This window comes from Ambystoma mexicanum, chromosome 2p, assembly GCF_040938575.1.
Source record: "Ambystoma mexicanum isolate Mex_15411 chromosome 2p, UKY_AmexF1_1, whole genome shotgun sequence".
NCBI classification, from domain to species: domain Eukaryota; kingdom Metazoa; phylum Chordata; class Amphibia; order Caudata; family Ambystomatidae; genus Ambystoma; species Ambystoma mexicanum.
In genome coordinates, this window is record NC_090923.1 from 605678214 (window position 1) to 605703444 (window position 25231).

At 47.6% G+C, this 25231-nt stretch overlaps 1 protein-coding gene across 1 annotated transcript in view; it reads right to left on the reverse strand.

Moving 5' to 3' along the window:
• The window catches only part of GNAI2 (G protein subunit alpha i2), a 711653-nt gene that overhangs the window by 75648 nt on the left and 610774 nt on the right, over positions 1–25231 (reverse strand). Inside the window, exon 6 of the mRNA XM_069644134.1 lies at positions 12834–12963. Within this exon, the coding sequence (XP_069500235.1) occupies positions 12834–12963 (130 nt within the window). The remainder of the gene's footprint in view (positions 1–12833; positions 12964–25231) is intronic.

Consider the following 25231-nt stretch of genomic DNA (forward strand, 5'->3'; position numbering starts at 1 on the left):
CAACCATAAAACTGATATTTTACGATTATTGCATGGGGAACTTGGAGGGACAGAAAGGGGGGCAAAACAATGTGGGAGGGAGGGCTGGGAAAGAAATGAGGATTTGGAGGATCTTACCCTGGTTAAGCCCAACCAGATGTTTAATGGGAGAAAGGGAACATCATGTGCGAAAGGGTGGGCACTCCTGTTCTGCTTCTCTCCAACATTCATTTTTGGTAGTGAATGCAAAAAGAGAAGACTCCCTTAGGCCTTCTGAAATCTATTTCAGGATGGTTGCCCACTCTGATTAAGACATACCTTGATTAGTTACTTTTGCTTGATACAGATGGTTTGTGTATTTGAATTTTATTTTAGTTTGTAAAGTGGCCGGTTGCATTCAGGGCAGGATTTGCGCTCTATAAATAGAAATACTGCATCGTGCTGTGGACGCAGCTGCAGTCTACTTTGGCTGTAAACGGCCCTTAACATGGCACGAGTCACTTGGGCTCCCAGAATTGTAAACCAGTGTAGCCTGCAGCTGCATGCTATAAGGCTATATTGCCCTCCTGAAATATTAACCAGAACAAACGAGATTGACAGGTGGGGAAACTGCAAGGCATGTGATGAATGCGGGAAAAAAGTCAACGTTTTATGGAAATAATTGCATGAAAGATTTGAAGGCACAACATTGTGTTAAACTGTACCACACATTTGCGATCTACTCTTGAATAAGTCTGGACTAAAGGATATGATCAGTAACATCTGGAAACTAAAAATATCAACTGAAAATATTTTAGCTACAAACATATACGATCCCAATTAATTGGCAGCAGAACATGTTGTTGAATTGGTACAGCAGGGATTTTGCTGACTAGCAAAGGTGACTAGCAAAGGTGGAGTCAAATCCAAGAAAAGAGAGCAGTTTAAGTTTAAGACAACCACATTTATTTTTAAGAGGATTAATTCCCAATGGAACTCTCCCCACTGCAAATCAGCATGTTTTGTGCTGGGGTAAGTTAATTAAACTCTTAAAGCTTTGCCACAATTCAGTACCTGCAAATGCTACAATTAAAATATAAGTTTGGAAAAATATTTCTTAGTGTTCTACCTTGTAGATAAACTAATTGATCTGCCACCAGCGAGAGCATACAGGAAACATTTGTAAGGGAAACTGTTTTAACAGGGGAGAACAGAAGGGTCTACAACACTTAACACAGTGTTTAAAAACAGAAGACATACATTTACATAAACTAGAACATGACTGTAGACGACAGTCTGACCCAATGCTACCAGTGCAGGGTCTCAAGTAGTGAAGGTGTTACAATTATTCACTAAGGAACAAGTTACTTACCTGTTGTTAAGCGGAAACCTGTGCAGTTCCCTCTGGGACCACTGCAAAAGATTTAGGCTTACAGGTGTTTGGCAGTAAACCCACTTGGTAGCAGTCTGTACCTCACAGGTTCACCCGGTAGCTGTGGCTGAGCAGTCAGACTTCCCTCAAGAAGAGTTAGGCAGTATGTGGAGTATACAAGATAGGGCAATTTACACAGTAGAACAAGCAGACACGGAACAGAGCTTTGGTGTAAAGATATATAATTATTTATTTTAAGGACACATCTATGAAAACACTCTGGCACTAATACGGCAAACAACTTCAATTACAATACGTATATCAATCCCCTAACAATATTTCGACAAGTCTAGGTTCAACGGCACCACTTATTTGCAGACAGAGGTGAATGCTTTAACCTAGATGGCACTCTAATATTCGTTAGAACGGGAGAGAAAAGGCAGGGTATGAAACCAACTCGGTACCAACACTTTTTCGAAGCAAATGCAAGGCCCGCAAGGCAGGGTCTACTGTGGATTACAAAGTTCAGAGGCCGGGCCCACTCGGAGAGAGGCAAGGCGATATGTCCCAACAAGTATCACAGTGGAAACGCACTTCGAGTCTTTGTAGCAAATTGTCACAGAAAGGTTGGACCAGTTTAGAACAAAAAGTTAAGAAGGTCTGGAGGCGACCCAATGGAAAGGTAATGATTTAAGACACCTCACGCTAACCGTCACAAGGGAAGCCAGGTGGACACGGTACCTTGTAAGTGCAGAGACAGCTCCGGCGGGGGCAGTTGTTCCTGGTGGTGGATGCAAGTCGGGGCTTTGCCAAGAGATGAGATGATCTCGTTGTCGAAGGAAAGTTGAAGATCGTTGCACCACCAGGGAAGAGACCAGCCGCAGAGTGCTCCGTCACAAGGCACCACCTTTTGGTCGCGGTATGGGCTAGTGGCTATCCGGTTGCCGGGGTGCTCAGCATGGGCAATTCGACCACTACGCCCTGTAAGCGAAGAAAAAGCAAAGGGACTGGTTCTTCCCACCAGTCAAGGGGAGAAGACTCTCCAGCGGGGAGATCTCCTCTGTCGTTGGGAAGTGGTTAGTCGGTTCAGCAGGGCTCCACCGGAGGTGTCGTCGTTGCAGGTCGGCTCAGCTTTACCCTCGTCGGATTCTTAGGTCCTGTGACGACTTCTAAAGATCCAGTCCCAAAAGCCCTGCTTTTATGCAGCAAACCCCCATTCATTCAGCCTAGCTGTCAATCAAAACACGCTAAGTGGTGAGCTGGGTGGCTCACCACTTGGGCCAATCACACCAGAGTGCGACTTGAGTTGGCAAGGCAACTCAGTCCAGGGTGCCTAAACCCCCTCCCACACCCCCTGTGGTACCCGGACAGAATGGCACCACTTTGGAGAGCTTCTGTGCAGAAGCCCGCCAAAAGTGGAACAAAGGGCTCAACCTTTGGTTCGGAGTTACAGAGGTGAACACAGACGCCATTTTTAAGACCGAGTTCTGGCAGAAAATACCGACCGGTAGATTTATACCGCCGGTTTATTTTAGACAAATAAACCGGCGGTATGTTAGAGACTAACGGGAAAAAGTATTAGCCTCCAACAATGGGAAGAATCCCATAGAGTTATATTCAGGGTCGAATATAACAAGTAGTGTCCACTGCCACCAGCCAAAACTCGACGAGGGGGACGGGACAGTGCCCCCTCGAATAACAGACCCAGGGGAAATCAAATTACCCCTACTAGTACGTCCACAATAGGATGGTTTGTACTAGTTCCGTTAGTAAATTTAGGTCTAGTAAAGCCAATGGTGACTTTACATGCCCTGGGAGACAGTAGTCAGTCCCAGGGTATGGAGTCTATGGTGGGGGTCCTCTAGGACGCCCCAGTGTTACGGCACGGAGCGTGCGGTGTAACACACATAGTAAAACACATGAGACCCTATGGAGTAAATGACCCCATAGCCCATAGAACACATTGACATTCACAGGAATCAACCACATTCATGTCCAAGAGTGGGAGAAAAGAGTCTCACTCTTGGCAGGATGGCAAAAAACAAACTCCATAAATCCAGCAAAGCTGCTGGGGGACTCACTAGGTTAGGAAATTCAGCCTAAACAGAGAATTCTCCCTAACACCTGTAACTGTTGTTCTCCAGCATGGGTCTGGCATGGATTCACATGCTCATGAATATTCCCCGTCGTCAGGCTGGGAATCTTCGGTAAAGAAAAAATCAGTATCAGTTTTGTTTCTGATCTGTCTTTCTTAGTAGTAACCAATCACTGATCTCTGGGTCATACTGCCCCCAGCCAATGACTGCCCTCTCCCTAAGCCCCGCCTCTGGCAGCCATCCTTCTCCAGCATGGGGTCTGGCATGGATTCACATGCTAATGAATAAAAGAATACATAGCAGTATACACATGCACAACCACGGGAGGTGGCAAAGGCTCAATATTAAGCATTACATACATACTCAACATTAAGCAATTCTTACCTCCTCACCAGGCCCACCTTGGGCAAACAGGTTGCGCAGTACTGCTTGGCCGACCCTGGACTCCTCCCTGGAGTCCCGATCAACGCAGTAGAATCTTGTGAAGGTGTGCGTCGACCTCCACGTAGCAGCCCTGCAGATGTCCAGCAGGGGCACACCAGACAGGAACGCCGTGTTAGCAGCGATCGCTCTGGTTGAATGGGCTCTCGGACGGCCGGGCAGCGGTCGTTTTGCCAACCGGTGACAGTGCATGATGCAGCCGGAGAGCCATCTGGAAATGGAAGTCTTCGAGAGAGCCTTCGCTTGATTCACAGACCCAAAGTTCACAAACAGTTGTGACGTCTTCCAAAACTCTTCAAGCGGTCCACGTAGAACTTCAGCGCTCTAGCTACATCCAGCGAGTGCAAAGTCGTCTCGGCTGGCGTCGAAGGCGATGGGAAGAAAACTGGTAACACCAAGGGCTTGTTGAGGTGGAAGTCCGACGGCACCTTGGGCATGAAGGAGGGGTGCGTCCTCAGCACCACCCTCGTGTCATGAAAAGTCAAGTATGGAGGCTTGCAAGATAGGGCCTGGATCTCTCCCACTGGTCGTGCGGAAGTGATGGCCACAAGGAACGCTGTCTTCCATGACAGGAACTTCAAAGGCGCCAAATGCATAGGCTCGAATGGGGCCCCCATGAGCCTGGTCAGCACAACATTAAGCTCCCACGCCGGGGCAGGAGCCTTCACCGGCGGGAATGATCGGAATAGTCCCTTCATAAATTCCTTCACCAGGAGATGAGACCACAAGGACGCCCGTCCCGTAGTCCTGATATATCGGGAGATGGCAGCCAGATGTATTTTGATGGAGGCGTGAACATGTCCAGCTTTGGCCAGCGACAGTAGGTATGCTAGTACTTGAGGGGCCGCAATCCGCAGAGGGTTAAACTTCTGTGCACGGCACCAGACAGAGAACCTCTTCCATTTATGACCGTAACACTTGAGAGTTGAGGACGCCTTGGCCTTTGCAAGAACCTCTATGCAATCAGCCGGTATATCGCACCCTAAAAACTTTAGTGCTGCAGGAGCCAGGCCTGCAAGTTCAGCGACTGTGGGTCGTGATGGAGAATGGCACCTCCTTCTCTGGAGAGAAGATCTGCGTCCGCCGGCAGCTTGACTGGTGGGGAGGTTGACAAGTCCAGAAGGTCCGGGAACCAGATCTGCCTCCGCCACGCCGGTGCAACGACGATCATCCTGCACCTGGACTTCTTGAGCTGGTTGATAAGGCGGAGCAGCAACGGAGGGAACGTGTATAGAAACAGGTCGTCCCAGGGGAACGAGAAAGCATCGCCCATGCTCCTCGGCTGTGGGAACCTGCTGGCGAACCTCTGGCACTTGGAGTTCATCGCCGTCGCGAACAGGTCGATCTGGGGTTTGCCCCATCGTTGGAAGAGCCGATCCACTTGATCCTGGCGCAGTTCCCACTCGTGGCACGAGCGCAGCTCCCTGCTGAGTGAGTCGGCGATGGTGTTTTTTATTCCTGCCAAGTGGAAGGGAACCAGAAATATCCCCTGGGCGACGGCCCAGTGCCACAGATCCTGGGCCTCCTTGGATAGGGCTGGGGATCTGGTGCCCCCTTGCTTCCGTATGTAGAACATCGTGGTGGTGTTCGGTGAAGATCCTCACCACCTTGTGCTTGAGGGATGGAAGGAACGACTTGAGAACCCAGAACACTGCTCGGAGCTCCAGAATGTTGATGTGAAGAGGCCTCTCCTCCGGGAGCCAAAGGCCTCTTGCGTGGAGATCTCCGGTGTGGGCCCCCCAACCCTCCAGAGAGGCGTCCGTCGTCACCGTTTCCTGAAACGCCGCGGTTTGAAAGTCCGTGCCTGTAGTGAGGTGAGCACGGGTGCCCCACCATAGGATCACCCGACTGAACTCCTCGTCGAGAGGGATCCTGTCCTCGAAGCAGCCCGTCGCCTGAAACCAGCGGGTGTCGAGGAACTCCTGTAGCGGACGCATCCGAAGTCTGCAAAGGGGTACAAGATAGATGCATGAGGACATCATCCCGAGAAGGGACTTGATGGACCTCACCCTGGCCACGTCCGTGGCTAACAGGCGCCGCACCTTGCCCAGGATGGTCTTGGTCCTCTCCTCTGAAGGGGAGGCCAATTACCCCACTGTATCGAGCTTCGCTCCCAGAAACAGTGCTACTTGCGATGGAACTAGGTGGGATTTGGGGTAGTTGATGGCGAACCCCAGCTCTGTGAGCAAACGGACGGTCCTCGCCGTGTGTTCGACGGCGAGTTCCCTTGACCTTGCCCGGATTAGCCAGTCGTCCAGGTAGGGGTAGACGTGGATCCCCTGTAGGCGCAGCCGCGCCGCCACTGGTGCCAGGCACTTGGTGAAAACCCTGGGTGCCGACTTTAATCCGAACGGTAGGGCTCTGAATTGGTAGTGGCGTCCCTGAACCACGAACCTGAGGAACTTCCTGTGCCGTTTTAGAATGGGGATGTGGAAGTAAGCATCCTCCAGGTCCAACGACAATAGGAAGTCGCCTTCCTCCAGCTGTCCCAGCACGTGCTGGAGGGTGACCATCCTTAATTTCTGCGCCTTGATGTATTTGTTTAACCGACGCAGGTCCAGGATGGGGCTCCAACCACCTGTCTTCTTTCTGACGAGGAAGTACCTTGAGTACACTCGGAGTCGCGGAGCCTCCTGGGGACGAGCTCAATGGCACCTTTCTTGAGCATCGCCCTTAACTCCAACAGCAGTTGAGGGACGTGCTTCTCCTTCCTGGCCACGGGAGGAATGCAAGGGCACTTCTTTTGGAATTCCAGTGAGTACCCGTTGGCCAGGGTGTCCAACACCTAACGGTCGATGGAGATGGACTCCCACACGCTGACGAACATCGTCAGCCGGCCTCCGACCGGGGTGCTTCGGTGGGGGCCCGACAGCACGGCCGGGTCAGTCTTGCTTGGAGGCAGCCTTGCCGCCTTGGCCTCCCTGGCGATGACGGCGCGATCCCCCTTGCTTGCCGCAACCTCCGTAGGCCTCCTGGGAAGAGGAGCGGGCCGCCTGGCGGTAAGTGGAGGAGCCACCGCTGGATCCTTTGGAGGCACCCTGTCTGCCTCCGGAGCTCCGAAAGGGCCGTCGCTGTTGAAGCACCCCTAGGGCCCGGGCCGTCTCTGAGTCGGTCTTGATGGCCTGTAGAGACTTGTCCACCGCCTTACCAAAAAGGTTGTTGCCGTTCGATGGGCATGTCCAACACTCTGGTCTGGACGTCCTGGCGAAAGTCTGTCGCCTTGAGCCATCCTCGCCGTCGGAGGCAAACTCTGTTGCCCAGTTGGCGAAATCCGGTATCAGCAATGTCCGTTGCCACCGTTATGGCGTGATCCGACGCCACCTCGCCTTCCTGCAGAATTTCTAGGGCCTCCGCCCTCTTGTCGTCAGGTAGGAAGTCCAGCAGAGGAGCTATCTTGAACCAGAGCTCCCTGTCGTAGCAGGCTTCGATCGCTAAGGCATTGGCCGCCTTAATCGTTGTCGCTGCCGATGAGATGACTCGTCATCCCATGGAGTCCAACTTCTTGCCCTCGCTGTCCGGCGGGGAAGTGGAAGTTGAAGCCGCCGCACCCGCTGCCTTCTTCTTAGCCGCTGCCGAGATGACAGAGTCCGGCGTGGGCTGGGCCCTGAGGCACAAGGGGGCGGCATCGGGGACTCGGTACTTCTTCTCGTACCTGTCCCTCTTGGCAGGTGTCGTGGAAGGGTTCTTGAGGACAGCAAGCCCCTCGTCCCAGATGTCGTCGAGCAAAGGCACTGCGAGGACCGTCTTAATCTTGGCCTCTCGCCGTTGGTACAGAAACCCTTCCTTTTTTTTGTTCTTCAGGGCAGAGCTGGAAGAGCTCGGATGCCCTGGTTATCATGGCGTGGAAAGAGCCAATTTCGTCGGCTGAAGAAGCCCGCGGGGGGGGGGTGATGACGGGATGTCCGCTGCTGTCATCGTCCGTCCCCGTCGCTGTATCCGTCGCCGTATCCTCTCTGGGGTCCGGCGAGGGGGATGCGGGGTCCACAGGTCTCGCTGGCATGAAGGGCGGAGCGGGGTGGACTCTCCTCCGCTTGTTCGGAGGGCTTCCCGGCGGGCCTGGTTCTGGATCCTCCGTTGGGGTCCGTGGTAATCTCGTCCTTATCTCGGTACATAAGGATTGGATTGCCAACAAAATGGCCGCCGAGCTATCCTGGGGCTCGCGTAATGGCTGCGACGGACGGGATGGCCGCTCCACTGGGCCCGCTTCGTCGTCATCGTCGCTATCTTCGATCACGTCAGCAGGGACTGCACCTGGGATCGAACCTTCTTGAACCTCTCGTTGAGGCCTATGAACCTCTCGTTGAGGCCTATGAACCTCTCGTTGGGGCCCTTCTCGGTTTCCACCAGCTCCTCCTCAGAGGCTGATTCCGAGTCTGTAATGGCCACCGCCCCCCCCCCCTCTTTTTCTGCCGGGGACTTCACGGGGGTCTTAACGATGGGCTGGAAAGTGGATTCCCTCCACGGTGGCAGGGATACTCTGGGCCCAGAGGCCGTTTCCACTGGCGTAGTCTCAGCCGGCTTCGCCAGGGTCGCAGCGACCACTTCGATAGAGGCCTTTGCCGGCTGGATCAAAGCCCTCACCACCTTAGGTGCGCCTTGGGGGGAGGCTCATGGTCGAACGTGCTTGGGAAATAGCGCCCTGCCTAGCAGCCGAAGAGCCCCACCTTTCGGCACTCCTAGTGCCCGCTGACTCGCGGTGCTTGGCCTTCTGTTGGGCCCCCGTCGCCGGGGCGCCCTCACAGGACTTAGAAGCCCGCTCAGATTTTTTCTTCGCCTTCTCACCTGCTGTGCCCTTCTCCAGCCAGGCGGCGAGGCTGGAACGACGATCTTGTTTGGTCCGTTCCAAAAGGTTCTTGCAGAACGCACAGTCCTTCTCCACGTGCGTATTATCCTCATATAGGCAGTCGAGACAACGCGAATGCTTGTCCTCCTTGAAAACGTTTTGCAATCCGCATCTAGGGCAGCACCTGAACAGCTTGGATCCGGGCGTCGAGCTTCCCTTGTCCTGGGCCATGTCCGTTGAGGTAGGCCGCAGATCTTCCGGAATCCTCCAAGAAGTGTAAACTCGACGAAAATTTCACCCTTGAGGGGCGTAGAAGAATTCCGAAACGGGTCCCCATTGTCGGAAGTAGAAACGGTAGAGCTTGAGGCTCGATTAAACCGAAAAAATGAGAAATCTCCTGAAAAAGCGTGCAAACGCAGCAAGAAACTCGAGAGCTTAGCACGAGGACTCCCAACACTTGAGTGTGCGGTAAAAATCTGAGGATGGCTGCCAGAGGCGGGGCTTAGGGAGAGGGCAGTCATTGGCTGGGAGCAGTATGACCCAGAGATCAGTGATTGGTTAAGAAAGACAGATCAGAAACGAAACTGATACTGATTTTTTCTTTACCGAGGATTCCCAGACTGACTGTTGGAATTGAAATGATATTATGCCTCCTATCGCAGTATTTGAATGTGTATTGGCCTACGCCAAGTTGTCTAAAATATCATGTAAATAGACTCCGCGGCAGGGTCTTGACCGTAACGAAAAAGTAATGTAAGTCGCCATCTTGGATTTAGCCGCCATTTTAGGTTCTCTTGTAAAGTGGAAGTCACCCTGAACATCAAAATGGAGGACAAATGACATTCTGAGTGAGATTCTGGCCATTGTGACCTCCGCACACACGAATAATTAATATGCCTGCAGGCCACTTGTCGGGGTCGCGAACTAAGACCTTGTCCTATCACTGACCTATGTGTAAATGAACAACTGTATCAGCGGAACTGATCAAAATGCATACATTATAGGATTGACCTGGCAAGGAACCCTAGGCCTGGTCCCAAGAATGGTTAACACGTGAGGGGGTTGGCCAAGGGCTGGATAAAGGATATAAAAGCCCAAGTATTCCAATGTACGGTCTCTCTACTAATGCATCGAACCCTCGTTGAAGTTTGTTACGTTACTCTGAGAGCCGAATAGCTATCCGTTTGTCAATTGACTTTTTGGTAACTGTTGTAGCTTTTAAATAAAGCACTTGTATGTCCTTTGTAACCTGTGTTGGTGTGTTTCCTTTGGGCTTCCCAGCCTCATATCAATTTTTATGTTTTCACATGATGACGGGGAATATTCATGAGCATGTGAATCCATGCCAGACCCCATGCTGGAGAAGCATATGAACGTTCAGGGCAAAGACATGCACACACTGTCGACCTACTAAGAATTAAAAAAGTGGTGTCTGAAAACAAAGATTGGGGCTGGTGGGTGAGGATCAACAGAATGCTGGTGGACTTCCCACAGTAGGGGTCTGCACCCTGCAGCTTTCCAGAGCCTTTGGACTACACTTCCCATGATGCCTGACCACTGACAATGCCGGCAAGGGCTGTTTATTTATTTATTTTAATTTTTGTAACTCGCCACTCCCCCGTAGGTCTCAGGGCGCACACAGAAAAGACAGACAAAAGACTGGAATCTGAGGGATACCTTATGCCATATTAAAGAGGTGCGTCTTTATTTTCTTCTTGAAATCATTCAAAGAAGTAATCTTCCTCAGGTCAGGAGGGAGTGCCTTTCAAGCCTGGGGGGACTGAACATCAAAGGAGGTGCCACCAAACCCTTTTAGTTTAAATTTGGGTTGCTGAAAGCTGGCCTTATCAGCAGATCAGAGTGAACGGCTGGGATGGTAGTTCTTAATATGCTTGCAGAGATATGCCAGGGCTTGGAGATTCAGGCATTTATAGCTCAGCGTCAGGGCCTTGTGGATGACCCGATGTTTCACGGGGAGCCAGTGGCGCTCCCTCCTTGCTTGGTTGATATGATCACTTCTGGTTAGATGGCTCATAGCCCGGACAGCCCCATTTTGGGTCACCTGGAGTGCTGCTAGGTTTGCCTAACAAGGACCCAGTAGCAAACTGTTGCCATAGTTCAGGCCTGAGGTCACAAGTGCCGAGGCAAGGGACGACAGAAAAGGACAAATGTGACCTAGAAGTTTATTTATGTATCCAAAGGACGTTCGTAGGCAGGCTACTTGGGGCTTCATGGATAATTCGGAGTCAAATATGACCCCTAGGGTCTTGACACTATTGGCCACTGGAATAGTGGATCCAGCTATGCTAAAGTTTTTGTAGTCCGCAGGAAGTTTTGTTAGCCGGTGCCCGGTGGCGATGATCAGGATCTCCGTTTTGTCTTTGTTCAAGACTAGAGCGTTAGTTGCCATCCAGATCTAGATGGAACCATAGACCAGATTAACGGTCACTGTGTCTTGTGTGTGGATACCTGACAGTTTCAGGACCACCTGGGTGTCGTCGGCATAGTTCCAGTCAGCCGCAAGCCCATCCTCTTCAATGCTTGGCTTTGGATTGATTGCAATCTTGTATGGACGGGGTGCCACTATAGCTCCCCAGTCGACTGCACCATCACTGCCTGCCCCGCGATCAACTTGCTGCATTCTACAATGGGTATATGTATGACGCTGAGAAGTAGATTGAAGTATATATTGAACATTGGTCTTTGGCGAACAAGTCACACATTGTTATGTTTTGCACAATGATTGCAGTGAATGTGTGTGTTGATAGGTTGTGAGTGCTGTCCTTTGAGGAGTGGCTGTGTTGTGAGGGTGCTACAATATGAAATGAAGCTATGTTCAATGAGATGTATATATATTTGGGATATTCCCACACATTGGCAGAAAGCGTGATGAACTAAATTTGGACTTTTCATGATTAATAAAAGGATGGTCAGTTTTTCACAAGTGGTATTTCCTATGAATTACACTGTAGGGGGGGTGCAGGCTCAATTGTTTGTGTTTGAATCCGAGAAGAAAGCATTCACACTCGATTCTCTTCTGGTGTCTCTTCTTGGGTGGCCATGCTACATGAATTTGGCTGTGTCTGCCTGTGTTATTGCCTCGAGGCACTGTTGGAAGAGGGAGGGAAGATGGTGTCTTAATCATCAGTGAGCATGGGTTGTGTGGAAATGCAAAAAAAAAAAAAGAAGAACGCCCTTCCTCATTTACATAACATTTAAATAACATCAATGCACCAATGGCATGCACTGTAACATCATACTTTCCTCTCACCTGCTGTCACACTCCAGCTCTTCCCACCGGGATGTTATTAAGTTTGAAAGATCTGCGGTTGTTAAAAGTTAGAACTTCTAGACATTTTTCTCGTATGGTAGATAACCATACCACATCACACAACTCCCAATGCCTGTTTGGGGTTCTATGCACTAAATCTTGTGTGTGTGCTGTTTCACAACCAGCGCGCAGTTTGTTATACTCTGGCTGGGGGCGTCAAACGCAGGTCTTGGTGGCATCTGCAAAGCCACCAGAGATGGGCATAGTCAGAAATGGTCGAACTGAGGAAGGACAACTTCATGTGAAATGAATGAAAAGGTCAAAGAGGAAATCGTAAAATTCTTCAAGTTCCCCTATACTTTCCCATAGGGTTGGCATATTGTCACGGCTGTCCGGCATTATCTTAAAGTAGATAGACTCTTAGAGGTTCTTCATGTGCCCATATGATTCTTCACCTCTGAGCAGCCATCTTGTCCGAATTATATTACATGACAAGACAACCTTTGAATTCGAGCAGTAAAATACCATGCTCATTGGAGACGTCCTATCTGACATGTACAGCTCTGGAGAAGGTGCTCGTCACTGTTTAGTTCCATTTTGATAAAGCAGAATGATTCAAGGGGTCATGTAGGAATTTCAGAACCAATTGGCGTAGAATAATCCAAGGTCAGAACCCCCAACACCTGTGTTTAAATAGAATGGCCCAATAATTCTCTAAGCAAGCAATTGGCTGAAACGGATAGTTAACGAATTACTACCCTTATAACATGCATCAAAACATCTATATACAAATATCAAACCATGAGCATGCGCCCACAGGGGACAAACTTTTTTAGATGAAATCCAGGAAGGCACATTTTAAAAAGATGTTCACAACTGTAGACCTTGTCCACTCCTGCACCTGCTCCTTACCATCTCCTCATCTTCTGCTAGAACAAGGTCATAGGCACTAAGAGCTACACAGAAGATGATGGCGGTCACCCCCTCGAAGCAATGAATCCATTTCTTCCTCTCAGACCGCTGTCCACCAACATCAAACATCCTGTGAAATAAAGAGAACATGATTTCACTTAGCAGGACTGCAATATGCCAACTATTGGCTAGGCATTTAATTTAAATCTATTCTAGGGAAGTGTCTTGGGTCAGACAGCCTGCCTCGACTGGGTGGGCATTCAAGCATTTTGCATGCAACTTTCTCCGAGAGCTATCTCTCATTTGGGCGCTGCGCCCCATAGAATACAGTTGAGTCCCATGATACATTTGGCCCAATTGTACATATAGCCCTTCCACCAGTCCCTTCTCATGCCTTCCTGAGCATCTCGCCCTCATCCCAACTATCTAATTTTCTCCTCTCTACCACCTGTGAATTTTCCATCATAATTCTCTGTTGCCTCTCTGACGGGCAAAAGTATTTTGATGGCAATCTATGGCAGGGGGTGCTATAAAATGCAAGATAACATAACGCATCTCTATTGAGAATGTGTACACATGTTTTGGTCATTTGGTGGGGGAAGATGGCGGGGCCGGGATGAAGCAGCTGTCAGGTTGCTCGGAACGCAGGCTTGGATCGTGGGATTTAGCCCGCGATCCAAGGAACCCGATTGGTTGCTCCCCTCGCCCTGGGTGCTAATATGCTCTCAGTCCTTGGCATCTCTATAACCATCACATCAGGATTTGGCTGTGTAAGGTGGTTCTCCCAAAGAAAAAGGGGGAATGGCCAGAGTAGCTACCTGGAGGAGTCCCGGGCGAGGGATACTACAGCTTACCACACACATGTGCGAATGTGAACCCAGGGGGGATGGTCTGTACTTGCCCTGTGGGCAGTCCAGCCCCACTGGCCAGCTGCCCCATGTTTGTACCAGGTAAAATAAACAGTCACAGCCTGATAATATTTGGATAGAGCACAACTCCTTTTTATAGTCAGTTAAAAGAACAATTTAAATACCTCAGGGTTCCCAAGCTATATGGCAGTCATCACCTCCTGTAGTACCATTGTGGAACATTCTTATATTCTTACATTCGCCTCCAATAGTTATACTTCTCATTTACCCCAGTATGACACTGGAGGATAGCAATACCCTTCAAAATGGGATCCCACTACAAAACTGTTTACAGTGGGATCACTTATGACTTACTTACAGTCTCATTTGAATAAACATATAACTGATTCCCTTTAGTTGGGAGCACCCCAGCGCATTATGCAGCACATATGATAAGTAAACAACTGCTTTGCAGCCAGTAAGAAAATATGCTAGTAATAATTATACACGAGTTAGAAAACTAACACTTTACTTTCACTGGCAGCCTGTTTGACGAGCAAGATATATGTCCCTTACTTATGATAACCCCACAACTCGTTCACACCAGTGTTGCAATGGTAAGAGGGCTTACTCTCACATGGTACCTGGCAGGCCCTTTTACTACTTGTGGGGTACTTGCCACAAAGACTTGCCCCATAGATAAATAACCATTCTTTACTTCATGGGAGACATTGGTGAGCGTCGTTTTTTACACATTAGACAAGTGAACCCTCTTTCACTTCATGAAGCACTTTGGTGAACCTGGTTTGACACATTAGATAATTAAGCCCTCTTTCACTTCAGGAGGTACATTGGCGGACATGGATTGACACTTAAATAGGTGAACCATCTTTCACTTCATGAGGTACACTGGAACACATAGGTTGATACATTAGGTAAGTAAACCCTCTTTCACTTCATGAGGTACAATGGCGAACGTGCATTGACGCATTAGATAATCAAACCATCTTTCACTTCATGAGGTACATTGACGATCGTGGATTGACACATTAGATAAGTAAACCCCCATTCACTTCCTGGGGTAAACTGGCAAACGTGGGTTTAACACCTCAGGTAAATAACTACGCTTTCACAGTTTGGGCCCCTTCCCAGAGATGTCCGTCTACATTTACGCCCTCTCATAAGGTGCGCACTCCCCTCCAGTTGATCCCTCAGTACCATACAGAGCCCCTCACGATTAGCCACCTGCTCACGTTTCGAGAAAAAGAAAACAACCAGGGAAGGGGAAAGAAGAACTAATATGCAATGTCTGGCAAAGGACCCTGACGCAAGCTCAGAGTTCTGACAGAGAACTGACAGACCACTTTCTCTCCCATCGTACCATATTAAACGCAAGAGAAACTCCTACGAAGGGCCCCCCTATCTGGGAGTTTTTTTACCTTTCCCCTTCTTTCTCTCTACAGCTCTCCCCTTCTCTAACAGGCCACTTAACTGTAGTATACGCAATAACCAGTCAACCTGAATATTCTCCTTTTATTTTCTCTCCAATGTTCTCATACGTACAGCAGTGAACAGGAAATGCAACCTGGGCCGAACAGATTGTGAAGGCCAGTCAAAATACTTTTCTACTTCTCACGGGCCGCACTGGGTTGCCAGCTCCGGAGGCTTGTTCTCCACTCCGACCTCCAGTCCCAGGAAAATGGGGAAAGGCAGACTCGCGTCTGGTACAGTCTGTCTGCTACCGAAAGAGGCACACTCTCACGGCAGCTGCCAGCCCGAGATGAGCTGTCTCACTACCACGCCGGGTGCTTCATCTACTGTCAGCACGGTAGAGCGCAAGCCGGCCAGAAATGCTCTGGGGAACCTCGTCAGCACGGAGGGCCAGTATGCCCTACGCACTCTTCAGGGCAATGCTCTTTCCCGCTAAGTGGCTTGCCGCCACTATATCTTCATCATGGTCCTGTCCACCTATCACAAGGGCAGGGGACCGGTGACAGGATTTTACTCAAAATCACCTCATACACACTTTAGTTCCCCGCTGGGCAGGCCGTACCAAGTCCCCCGAGTCCTGAGAGGAAGACAATACCTGCAGACACAAAAACAGGACTGAACGCATTCACATATGAATCCCCCTTCATTCAATATAAATAAAACTCCCACGCTGAAATGGGTTAGGGGGTATACAACTGTGTCACTCAAACACCAGGTATTCTATTAAGATACCAGGACCTAAACAGACATGGAGACTGAGAACCACCTCACAACATAGGTGATTTTCAGGGAGAAACTAATGGGCAGTGCTATTGGCCACCTCCAAAGGCCTTAAAGGTGATCTGCACAGTGTGAGACACAGTCAGTGCACTTAGAGAGTGAAGTACACGCTTTTGCTAACACATGATGCAGACCGCAGAGACCAAAGTTCCTTTTTAGAATTAGGTAGAATGCTTTAATGATGCGGGCACAGTATTCTGGCACATTTTTACATATTTCACCCAATATCTATTGACTGCAAAATATAGCAATACTGCACCTTTGTTATGCTATTCTTTTTCTTAATGATGTCTTAAGTGTTAAAAAAAGGCAAGTAAAACCTTTCACCTTCCATGAAATCCTCAAAGGTTAGTTACCTACGCATTTCCAGGAGGCAGAACTGTAGCGCAAATGATGTGCCTGCCAGCCCCCTTGAATAGATAAGTGTAGTGAGATCGCTCCAGACATAGTGGGTCATTACGACCCAGGCGGTAAAGTACGCCAACTTTACCACCATGGTGTAAACTACGTTTACACCATGGTGGATGGCGGATTTACCGCCCCATTCCAAGGTGAGTGGGGCGGTAAATCCCCATTTCCCCTTTTACCCTTCCCATTCCCATTTTTGCCCCATAGGGCATAATGGGAGTGGGGAAGGCGCTAATTAAGCCACCGTAAATTACGGTGGCGTAATTAGCACCAAGGCGGTTTAGCGCCATGGATTTTAACGGCTGCTAAAAGCAGCCGTTAAAATCGGAATCAGGCGTTAAGGGTTAACGACGGCGTTAACCCTTAACGCCTGAGTTGTAATGAGGCCCATAATGTTTTACAGGCTCCCAGCATGCACAGGGGTGCTGGTAGGGAAATTCACCATGATGACCGAGTCCTGCAAGGGACCGGTCACTGTGAAACGTGATTAAAATACCTTTCAGGAAAGACCTTGTCCTGCAATGCGCACCCCCTGCACCTTTTGCAAACAGACGCATTCCTTCATTTTCTGTGCATTTAAAAGTGCATCCCTTTTGTGAATTTTGGATGCATTTTAAATCCACAGAAATGCTCTCTGACTTGTGCAGAGGGGAGAAAAGGGGCATGTGGCAAAGGGAGAGGAGTTGGGGTACTCCCTGCCACCTTCCCCCCTCTGGGGGAGGACTGCCTGTGGATTCCTACCCGTCAGGCTCTACACCCCAACTTGGGACAATATCCTGGTACTGCCCTTTACACGCTACATTAATGTCCCAGTAAAACGGGGTCTACAACTCGTGGCTCTTTAGATGTTTTGGACTATGACTGACGATCCCTCATCATGGAGAATGCTGGTCAAAATCTGCATAGCCCAAGGTCGCAACCCCAAGCCATACAAAAAAAACGGATTATACAAAATTGATTAGCTCAGTCCCCAATTTACATTTTCCAACATCGATCCCACAAAGTCTCCGCGGGGAGAAATCTGCTCAGTATTATGTTGAGTGGTCTTAAAATATTTACGCTTATGAATTTTGAACATGAAGCCTTTTTACTGAGAAGAAGGCATGGGTTATAATGGTGTGCGGTTTTGAAAGGCATTCAACAGACCTGAGCTAATTAATCTTGAGATCCACTGCAAAGCAGATGCTGATGGGTGCTGAGCAAAGGCCAACCAACTACTAAATAATGGCTGACTGGTGCTATTGTCATTTCATGCAAAAGAACTTGTGTAGCAGTATAACAGGTTTACAAAGAAGCTAATGCTTGATAAAATAATAAACAGTGAAGCAAATAACCAATTATTTCTCCCAATAACAGACATGGCAAGTGGGCAGCAATTTACCTGCACCAACAGCAGCTCTGAATTGAAGCTTAGTCTGATAAAAGTCACATGAAATAACACATATCTCCTCCCATGAATCGTTTTATAAGCAATCCATGTGAAACCACAATGGCCTACTTTGGGGTCAAACATGCAAAAATACCTCTGGTAGTGCTAAATCTAACACCAAGAGATAATTTAAATCAGTGGGTAGAGGAGAGTAGCCAGCAAGATAGCTCAGTGGATTAAGCGCTTGACAGATACGTGTGCAATTTGCATTCCGAGGAATGATTCTCGGTATAGACAGCTCCATCGTTCAGCTGTACGTGGTCCACACAGGGAGTACATTTATACAGTGATGATGCTTGAAGAAATCATATGCCAGAAACAACCTCACATTTCTCATGTTTATTGAACTTTTGTAAGAAGCTTATGCAGAAGAATTTGCCAGATCAGAGCATATGATGATAAGAGATTGGGTGACCATAAAGGGTGAAAGAGGTGGTGGCGGTACAGAAGGAAAGGCAAAAGATTGGTGCTATGCTAGGTCAGAAGAAGGTGACTGACTCGGAATAGACCTTTCACTGGTATGTTTATTAATGAATATGAATAAAGCCTATCTTTCCCTATTCTACAAGGCGTGCCTACCTAACGAAACTAAGGTACTTGTCAGTGAATGTCTAACTGAAACCATCCACCATCCAACTGACTACGTTGGTTGACTTGTTTCTCTGCCACTTTTCAATAAATGATCTTCAGATTGTCTCTAGTGATCACTTTTATCAGTTTGTATAGTTCTGTTAAATTGCTCATGGTCCTTTGTTTCTTTTCATGTATCCTTCTACAAGAGTTGATCCTTTTCTCCTTTGCCTGGTAAACTTAACCAACAATTGTCTTTTCCTTCTAGGTTACTTCTTAGCTTTTGAATATTTCACAGTCTTTAAGAGATTGGGTGACCATAAAGGGTGAAAGAGGTGGTGGCGGTACAGAAGGAATCTCCATCCCTAGGAAGGGACGTTTCTTTACAAAGTTCTACTTATTCTCAGGTTTCTCTTTTGTAACCTGTTCTTGTTTTTCACTTATTCTTTCTTGGTATGAATGATCATGAATTGGGTTATTCTCAGAGTATTTCTCTTTCACTACTCTTTGTACTGGCTGTACAAAACTCCCTTCTAGACTGCGACTAGTAGGAGTACTCCAACAAGGATTCTTATTTACTCTTGTTAGTTTCTCTCCCTCTATGGACTGTGACAAGTATGAGCATTCCAATAACGATTCTCCTTTACTCTCATTATGTTTTATCTCTCTTGACTGTGACAAGTATGAGCATTCCAATAATGCTTCTCATTCACTCTACTTCCGAGTCTTGTTATATGATCTTTCTCATTACTAGGACGACTTTGAGTGTTCCAATAATAGTTCTCGTTCACTTCTCTTTTTGGTCTTCTGATATTAAGCTTTCTTGTAACTGGGACAAGTATGAATGTCCCAACAATACTCAATCACTCACTCTTTTCCTTTCAGGTCGGGTGATATCAGTTTTCTCGTAACTGTGACAAGCATGAGTATCCTAATAATTCTTCTTCATTCTCCCGGTCTCCTGTTATCCCTGTTACCTTTTGTGTTGAGGGTTAACGTCACCAGGGTTCTTGTTTATTTGTTGAGGATCAGCTCCCTGTCCTCTTCTCTATCGTCTTGGGTCTTCTGTCCCGCTTCTCCTCTCTTTGTTCATCGTGGACGGTGTTCTAGGCTCTCTGGTACCGGCTTCTCTCGAGTCTGCCGGGGCAGAATGATTTTGGCCTTTTTATGAGGATCTCCTATCCACCACGCCCTTTAATCTCTGGCTTTGCTTCGTTAACACCTGTGTCGGGCTCCAGCTCACCTGACTCTTCTGCTACCAATGGTAGCACACCTGTCACCTCTCAGTCTTCTCTGGCTGCAGGACGTCATGCATCTCGCCTCTGCTGCTCTCAATGCATTTTGCTCTTTGACACTTGTGGGCTTGGTTTATTTCCACAGGCTCCTCCGCTTTCTAGATTGACATAGCTGTGGGGCTTAACCTGCACAAGTAGCTGTTCCTTTTTCTCAGTTGCATCGTCATCTCTGTAGAATTGGAGCTTAAAAGAAGGTTTTCAATTTCACGTTGGCAATAACACATATTGGCCTCTTCATTACAGATGTTATCAGGAAGGTTAAAAGATGTTATTTTGGCATGGTCTCAAGGGAGTTCCTCCTGGGAACGGGAGTCCTTGTCCCCAAAGAGAGAGTCTCTCCTGGTGAAGTCCCACTTGCCTTTTCCCCTAGGGAGGGTATTGCAGAGCGGAATAACCTTCCTAGCCTCACAAAGGGGAGAATTCCTGTGATTCATCACAGTGAAAATCGATATAAAATGGAAATAGATTAGTGGGGGAGGCAAAACAGACACTTCGGTTTGAGAAGAGGGTGGGATCGTGCCACAGGACTGGAGCATGCACTGGAAATCTGTGACTTTGGAGGCGTTTCTGAAACCTTGGTACATCTCGAAGGGATCTGGAGGGCTGCTGAGTTCGAGTTGGGCGATCTAATTTCAAGCATGAACAGGGGAAGACCCCTCAAATGAGAAGGTTATCCCACCAGATGCCAGAAAGCATGCTCCATCTTTCAGTATAGAGGGTCCACTGACTACACTTCCCAGAATGCACTGACTCGCTCATTATTCACACCACCATGACAATACATGGCCAAGTGCATTTTCTATAACTCATTGCTGCAGAAGGGAGGAGACAATAAACCTCATAACACACTGTGCCTTATTAAGGAAAGAAGACGGAATACTATTTTAACAAAATGCACTGTGTCGTCCTAAAGGGGGGGCATGACAGGACTTCATATAACAGGATGTATAGTTCCTGTAGCGTCCCCTACTGACTGTGCTCTGTAGCCTGAAGTTTCTTGTGGTAGCGGTCAGATTTGCCTGTAAACAAGTCTGTTTTACTAATAATAATGTATTTAATGTGATACAGTTTACATTAATAAACTTTACACATAATCTCAATTTAAACATGTACATATGGTAGGGAAGAAAAATACCTATTTAGGTATTTTTTTTTTTACCACCATGGTGCTCTACCTCATTATAAATGTGAGACCATAAACAAAACCTAGACAATACAAGACCACGGAGCTCCTCACGCTTGACTTGGGGAAACCCTGAGCTTGAGTGCTGAGAACAAGGTATTTCAGCCCTTGTCTTTTCATTTCACACCCCATTTCCTTCAGGGCATGAAGCCCTGGCCTGATAATTGGAAAAATAAATCTAGAAAGACCAGATGCCTAAACCGATGCAAGCTGAACAACTCGCACCTAAAGTTTGCCCGCGGGAGATATTGGTTATTAGTCTTGTTTGAGCTCCATTTCGTGTGCTATTTTCGAAGGTTAATTTGGGAGGAATTACAGGCGAATTACAGGCGCGAGTAGGAGTCAAATATCTTACCTAACAAAGAAATAAAAAAGGCAAGCACTTGCCAACATCATCAGGTGGCACCGTGTTGCATTCACACAATATACAATATACAATGAATACTGTTCTTCTGCAGATGCAAGTGTAAAGTGCTGTTTTTTTCACGGAAATGGAGGACTAAATGCGATCCTGACAGCTTGTCTCAATTAAGCAACAAACCATACTGGAAAAACTGAGCAGTGCAGAGTAATGCGGGCAGTTGCATCCAGCCAGTTGTGCACAGGAAGTAAACATACAAAGAGAGAAGTTACCTAATAAGTTATGGAATCCTAGAACTCTTGTTTGTATTCAAGGTGGTTGGTTTAGAGGGTCCACGTTCTACACCCCATGGTATTACACAAAAGGAGGGGGATTCTGGTCAACTTCCTTTCTTCACTTGCTTTGAGATTTTCCAGGAGGTGTATATACAGCTCGAGTATGGCGGATGGGGTGCATGTGACGTACTGTTACCAGTGATACCTGTTGGGTTGCCATTGTGAAGGAGGCGTGTTGTATGTGCGAGAGCTAATAGTCCGATGAACTGATCTTCGGCCACTTTTCTGTGGACTACAAGAATGAGTTTGGGAGAATTCTGGGGCAAAACCATAGAAATTAGATTTCACTGTGAGACAGAGTAATTTACGGGCAAATAACTAAATTCTGCCATCTTAAACATAGCTTCTTCAGAGAAAGGGTAAGGACTGATGCAAATCTTTCCCGGTGGGAAACCAAGAATGCAGGGGCATGGAGTCGAGGCACAGAAGCAACTTCTGCATGAGAGATGTGCCCTCCAAACAGTGAGCAAGATTTAAAGAAGAGTGAGCGCTGCTCTCACTGCTTAGCACCCCCAACTCCACACAGGTATGGCTAATTGTGTTTCACTGTGCTGCAAATAATAATAATAATAATAATAATAATTAGGCTTTTATATAGCGCTACAAACCCTCAGGTATCTGAGCGCTGCTTATTATTACCCACGGTGTGTGGTGCTCATTTATCGACCTCGGAAGGATGAAAGGCTGAGATTGGCCCCGCCGGATTCGAACCTGCGTTAGCAGGCTCTGCACGGATGTCAAAGCGAGCGCTCTACTCGCTGTGCCACTTGACCGGCTATTTGATCAAACCCCCAAAGTATCGTCTTTCTCCCAGGATTCAAACTTGTCACCAATAGTTTGCACATGGCTCTCTGAAACGAGTGCTTATCTCAATGAGTTAACTCCTCTGCCACTGGACTAAGTGGGCTCAGAAACATAAGCCTCAAGTCTGTGAAGCTTCCCTGGCCAGGTTGTTATAAAGGGATAGGATAGAATAATGGCCCCGGTGTTAGCCAATAACACAGATTGAATGTTAAGTGGAAAGAATAACGTATTTGACAGTGAAAGTAAGGTAAAAACTAACAGAAGACATTTCAGATAAAGAAAGTAAAAATATCATTCAAATATTATGTCACTCCTTTTTTCATCAAAAAATTGTTTTGTTTGAATGTATGTATTTCTTTTAAAGGTGTTTTTGGTTTCTTGCTGCTTTAGAAATTAGTATAGGGGAACACTACTTGCGTGGCGGGGTCTCAAGGTGTGCCTTGAAGCTATACCTAAAACATACAGAAGACTATTCTTGTGGAAAACCTTTTTGTATCTACCCTGTTCACCTCAGCACCCATTAATTTGCAATTAACTATGTTCATGTGTAAAGCGTTGCCCATAATAACCAGACGAATGCTTTCAGCCCCTCCCCCTCCTTACCTGAACTAAACCAGACTCCCCCGGGCCAGTCACATGTTCCTTCTTGATCCATTTTATGATCATTTCTTTTTCCAATTACATTTTTGAAGTTGGGTTATTTTTTATTTCTTCATTTTTGGGGTAGTTATTTTAAATAGTAGTCAATTTGAATGGTTTACTTTCAGAACTTTTAATTTTTGTGGGGTAATTTTGACTGTGCACCGCTGGCCTCAGATAATGTTTTTAGCCGATACTGATGCCATGTTACCAATACGCATGGCTTTTTTCTTTGGAAGTTTCAAAGACTAAGAGCATGATATGATCATTTATAACACGCCTGTACACAAGTGTTTCTAGGTATGATACGATATGGCATGTATAACGTGCCGATACACAAGTGTTTCAAGGCGCGACGAGGCAAGGGAGGGGGAACAGAGGGAAGACAGACATCGATCCCCAGTTGTCATTCAGATCGTGCAAGTGCATGGGAAGGAGGAAAGTGCAGAGGGGGACGAGGCAGGGAACAGTGCAGTGCGTGGGATAATAAAATAGATAAAGTAAAAGTATGGCCAACAGGTGGCAAGTGCAAAGGTGTGTTGGGGAGGAGCGAGCGCCTTTGGCTTGCGCCTTCCTGCACCCACCAGGCGTTTTACAATTAGTCAAGACTTCTAAGCACTATAGCACTGGGAAAGCTTTTTTCATGCAAAATAATCACACACAGGCATGGCCAGTCACTAAATATAGTTGAAAAACACGTGTAAATGTTATTCTGTGTAGTTTTAAAAATCCAATGTGAAAGCACACGGTAAAGTCAAGCTGTGCTAAATATAGACCAGGCAGGCTTGAGCAGAGAACGTGGCTGACCAAATTGTCCTGTCAATCACAGGCCAATGGAGACTATAAAAAGATTCAAGGCACAACAGAATACTATGGGAAAACAGGATTCAGCAAGCACAACATAGTAGTAGAAAAGTGTTTTTCTGTAGAAGTTATTGGACCACATCAAATATAATTTTATGGAGTTAATGTTGAGAGAATGGCGGGAAGATGTGTTTATGTAGGAATGTTTATAACATAGTAAATTATTCTAAACAAGAGTGACAAAATATTCATGCATATACAGCATTAATGTTAAGTAGGGAACATGACCATGCAACACTGGAGCGTCTGCAACATCCCTTTTATGGCAAGAGGGATACGTTTGGAGGAGCTCCGTGGGTATCCAGTGACCAACTGAAGAGTATTTAAGCTTCAGGCCCAGGAGGAGTCTCCAGGAATTGGGAGCCAGCGATGACGACAGAATGCTGGCCTGAAATGGCAGAGCCCTCTTCTATTTCCCCAATCCTCATGATCTGTAAACATTAAAGTCTTGTCATCACCTGCAAGACAGCCTCATGACTTTTGATTCCCTATAGGGGTGCATTTACTCTTGTTTCTGGTGATTATAGGTCCCCTGTATTTTAGGGGTGTGCCCCTTTAAAATGGGGCTCGCTTTCAGGTGCAACAAGACAAGGGAGGGAAGACGGGGTGAGGACAAGACAAACAATCTTAATAGGCTTTGTGCCATTCAGATCCTGTAAGTGCGAGAACGAGAAGTGCAAAGGGAAAGGGAGAGGGGAAACATGGCAGCATTGCCCTGCATAAGTGTAGCCAGGGCAGCGAGGCTCTGGGTAGTTCAAGAAGAACAGCCCGTAGGTGCGTGGTAGGCCCGGGGGCAGTGCAAGGGTGACTGATCAAGAAAGAGCCTGGTATCCAGTGAGACTCTGAGGGCAGCCAAGCAACCAGTCGGTACAGCAGACAGGTAGACCAGCAGGGGAGGGAGAGAGAGAAAGCAGAGGAGAAGAGGAAAGTGTTCAGCTGCTTCCGGAACTTCAGGCAGTCCGGCTTAAGTTTGAGATAAGCAGGGAGGCCATTCCAGAGGGAGGCACCTGCTGAGGAGAGGTCTACCCCCCCCCACTCTCTGCCTGGAGAAGTGTCTAACCCTTAGAGAGTTGGAGGTAGCTGAGCATAGGGCTCGAGAAGGAAGGCATTGTGGAAGAGCGCATTGGATGTAGTTTGGGCCCTGGCCCCAGAAAGCCTTGTGGACAATGCAAAGGGTCTTTTGATCCTTGCAGCCACTGGGAGCCAGTGGAGAGATTTCAGGGCTGGAGAGATACGGTCCCTGGGCTTGAGGCCAAGAATAAGTCTTGCGGTCCTGTTCTGGATTATTTGCAAAGGGCAGAGAGTAGAGGAAGGCATATTGAGAAAGAGGCTGTTGCAGTCGTTCAGCCTACAGAGAACCAGGGCTCTGGAGACAGTGAGCTTCTAGGGGA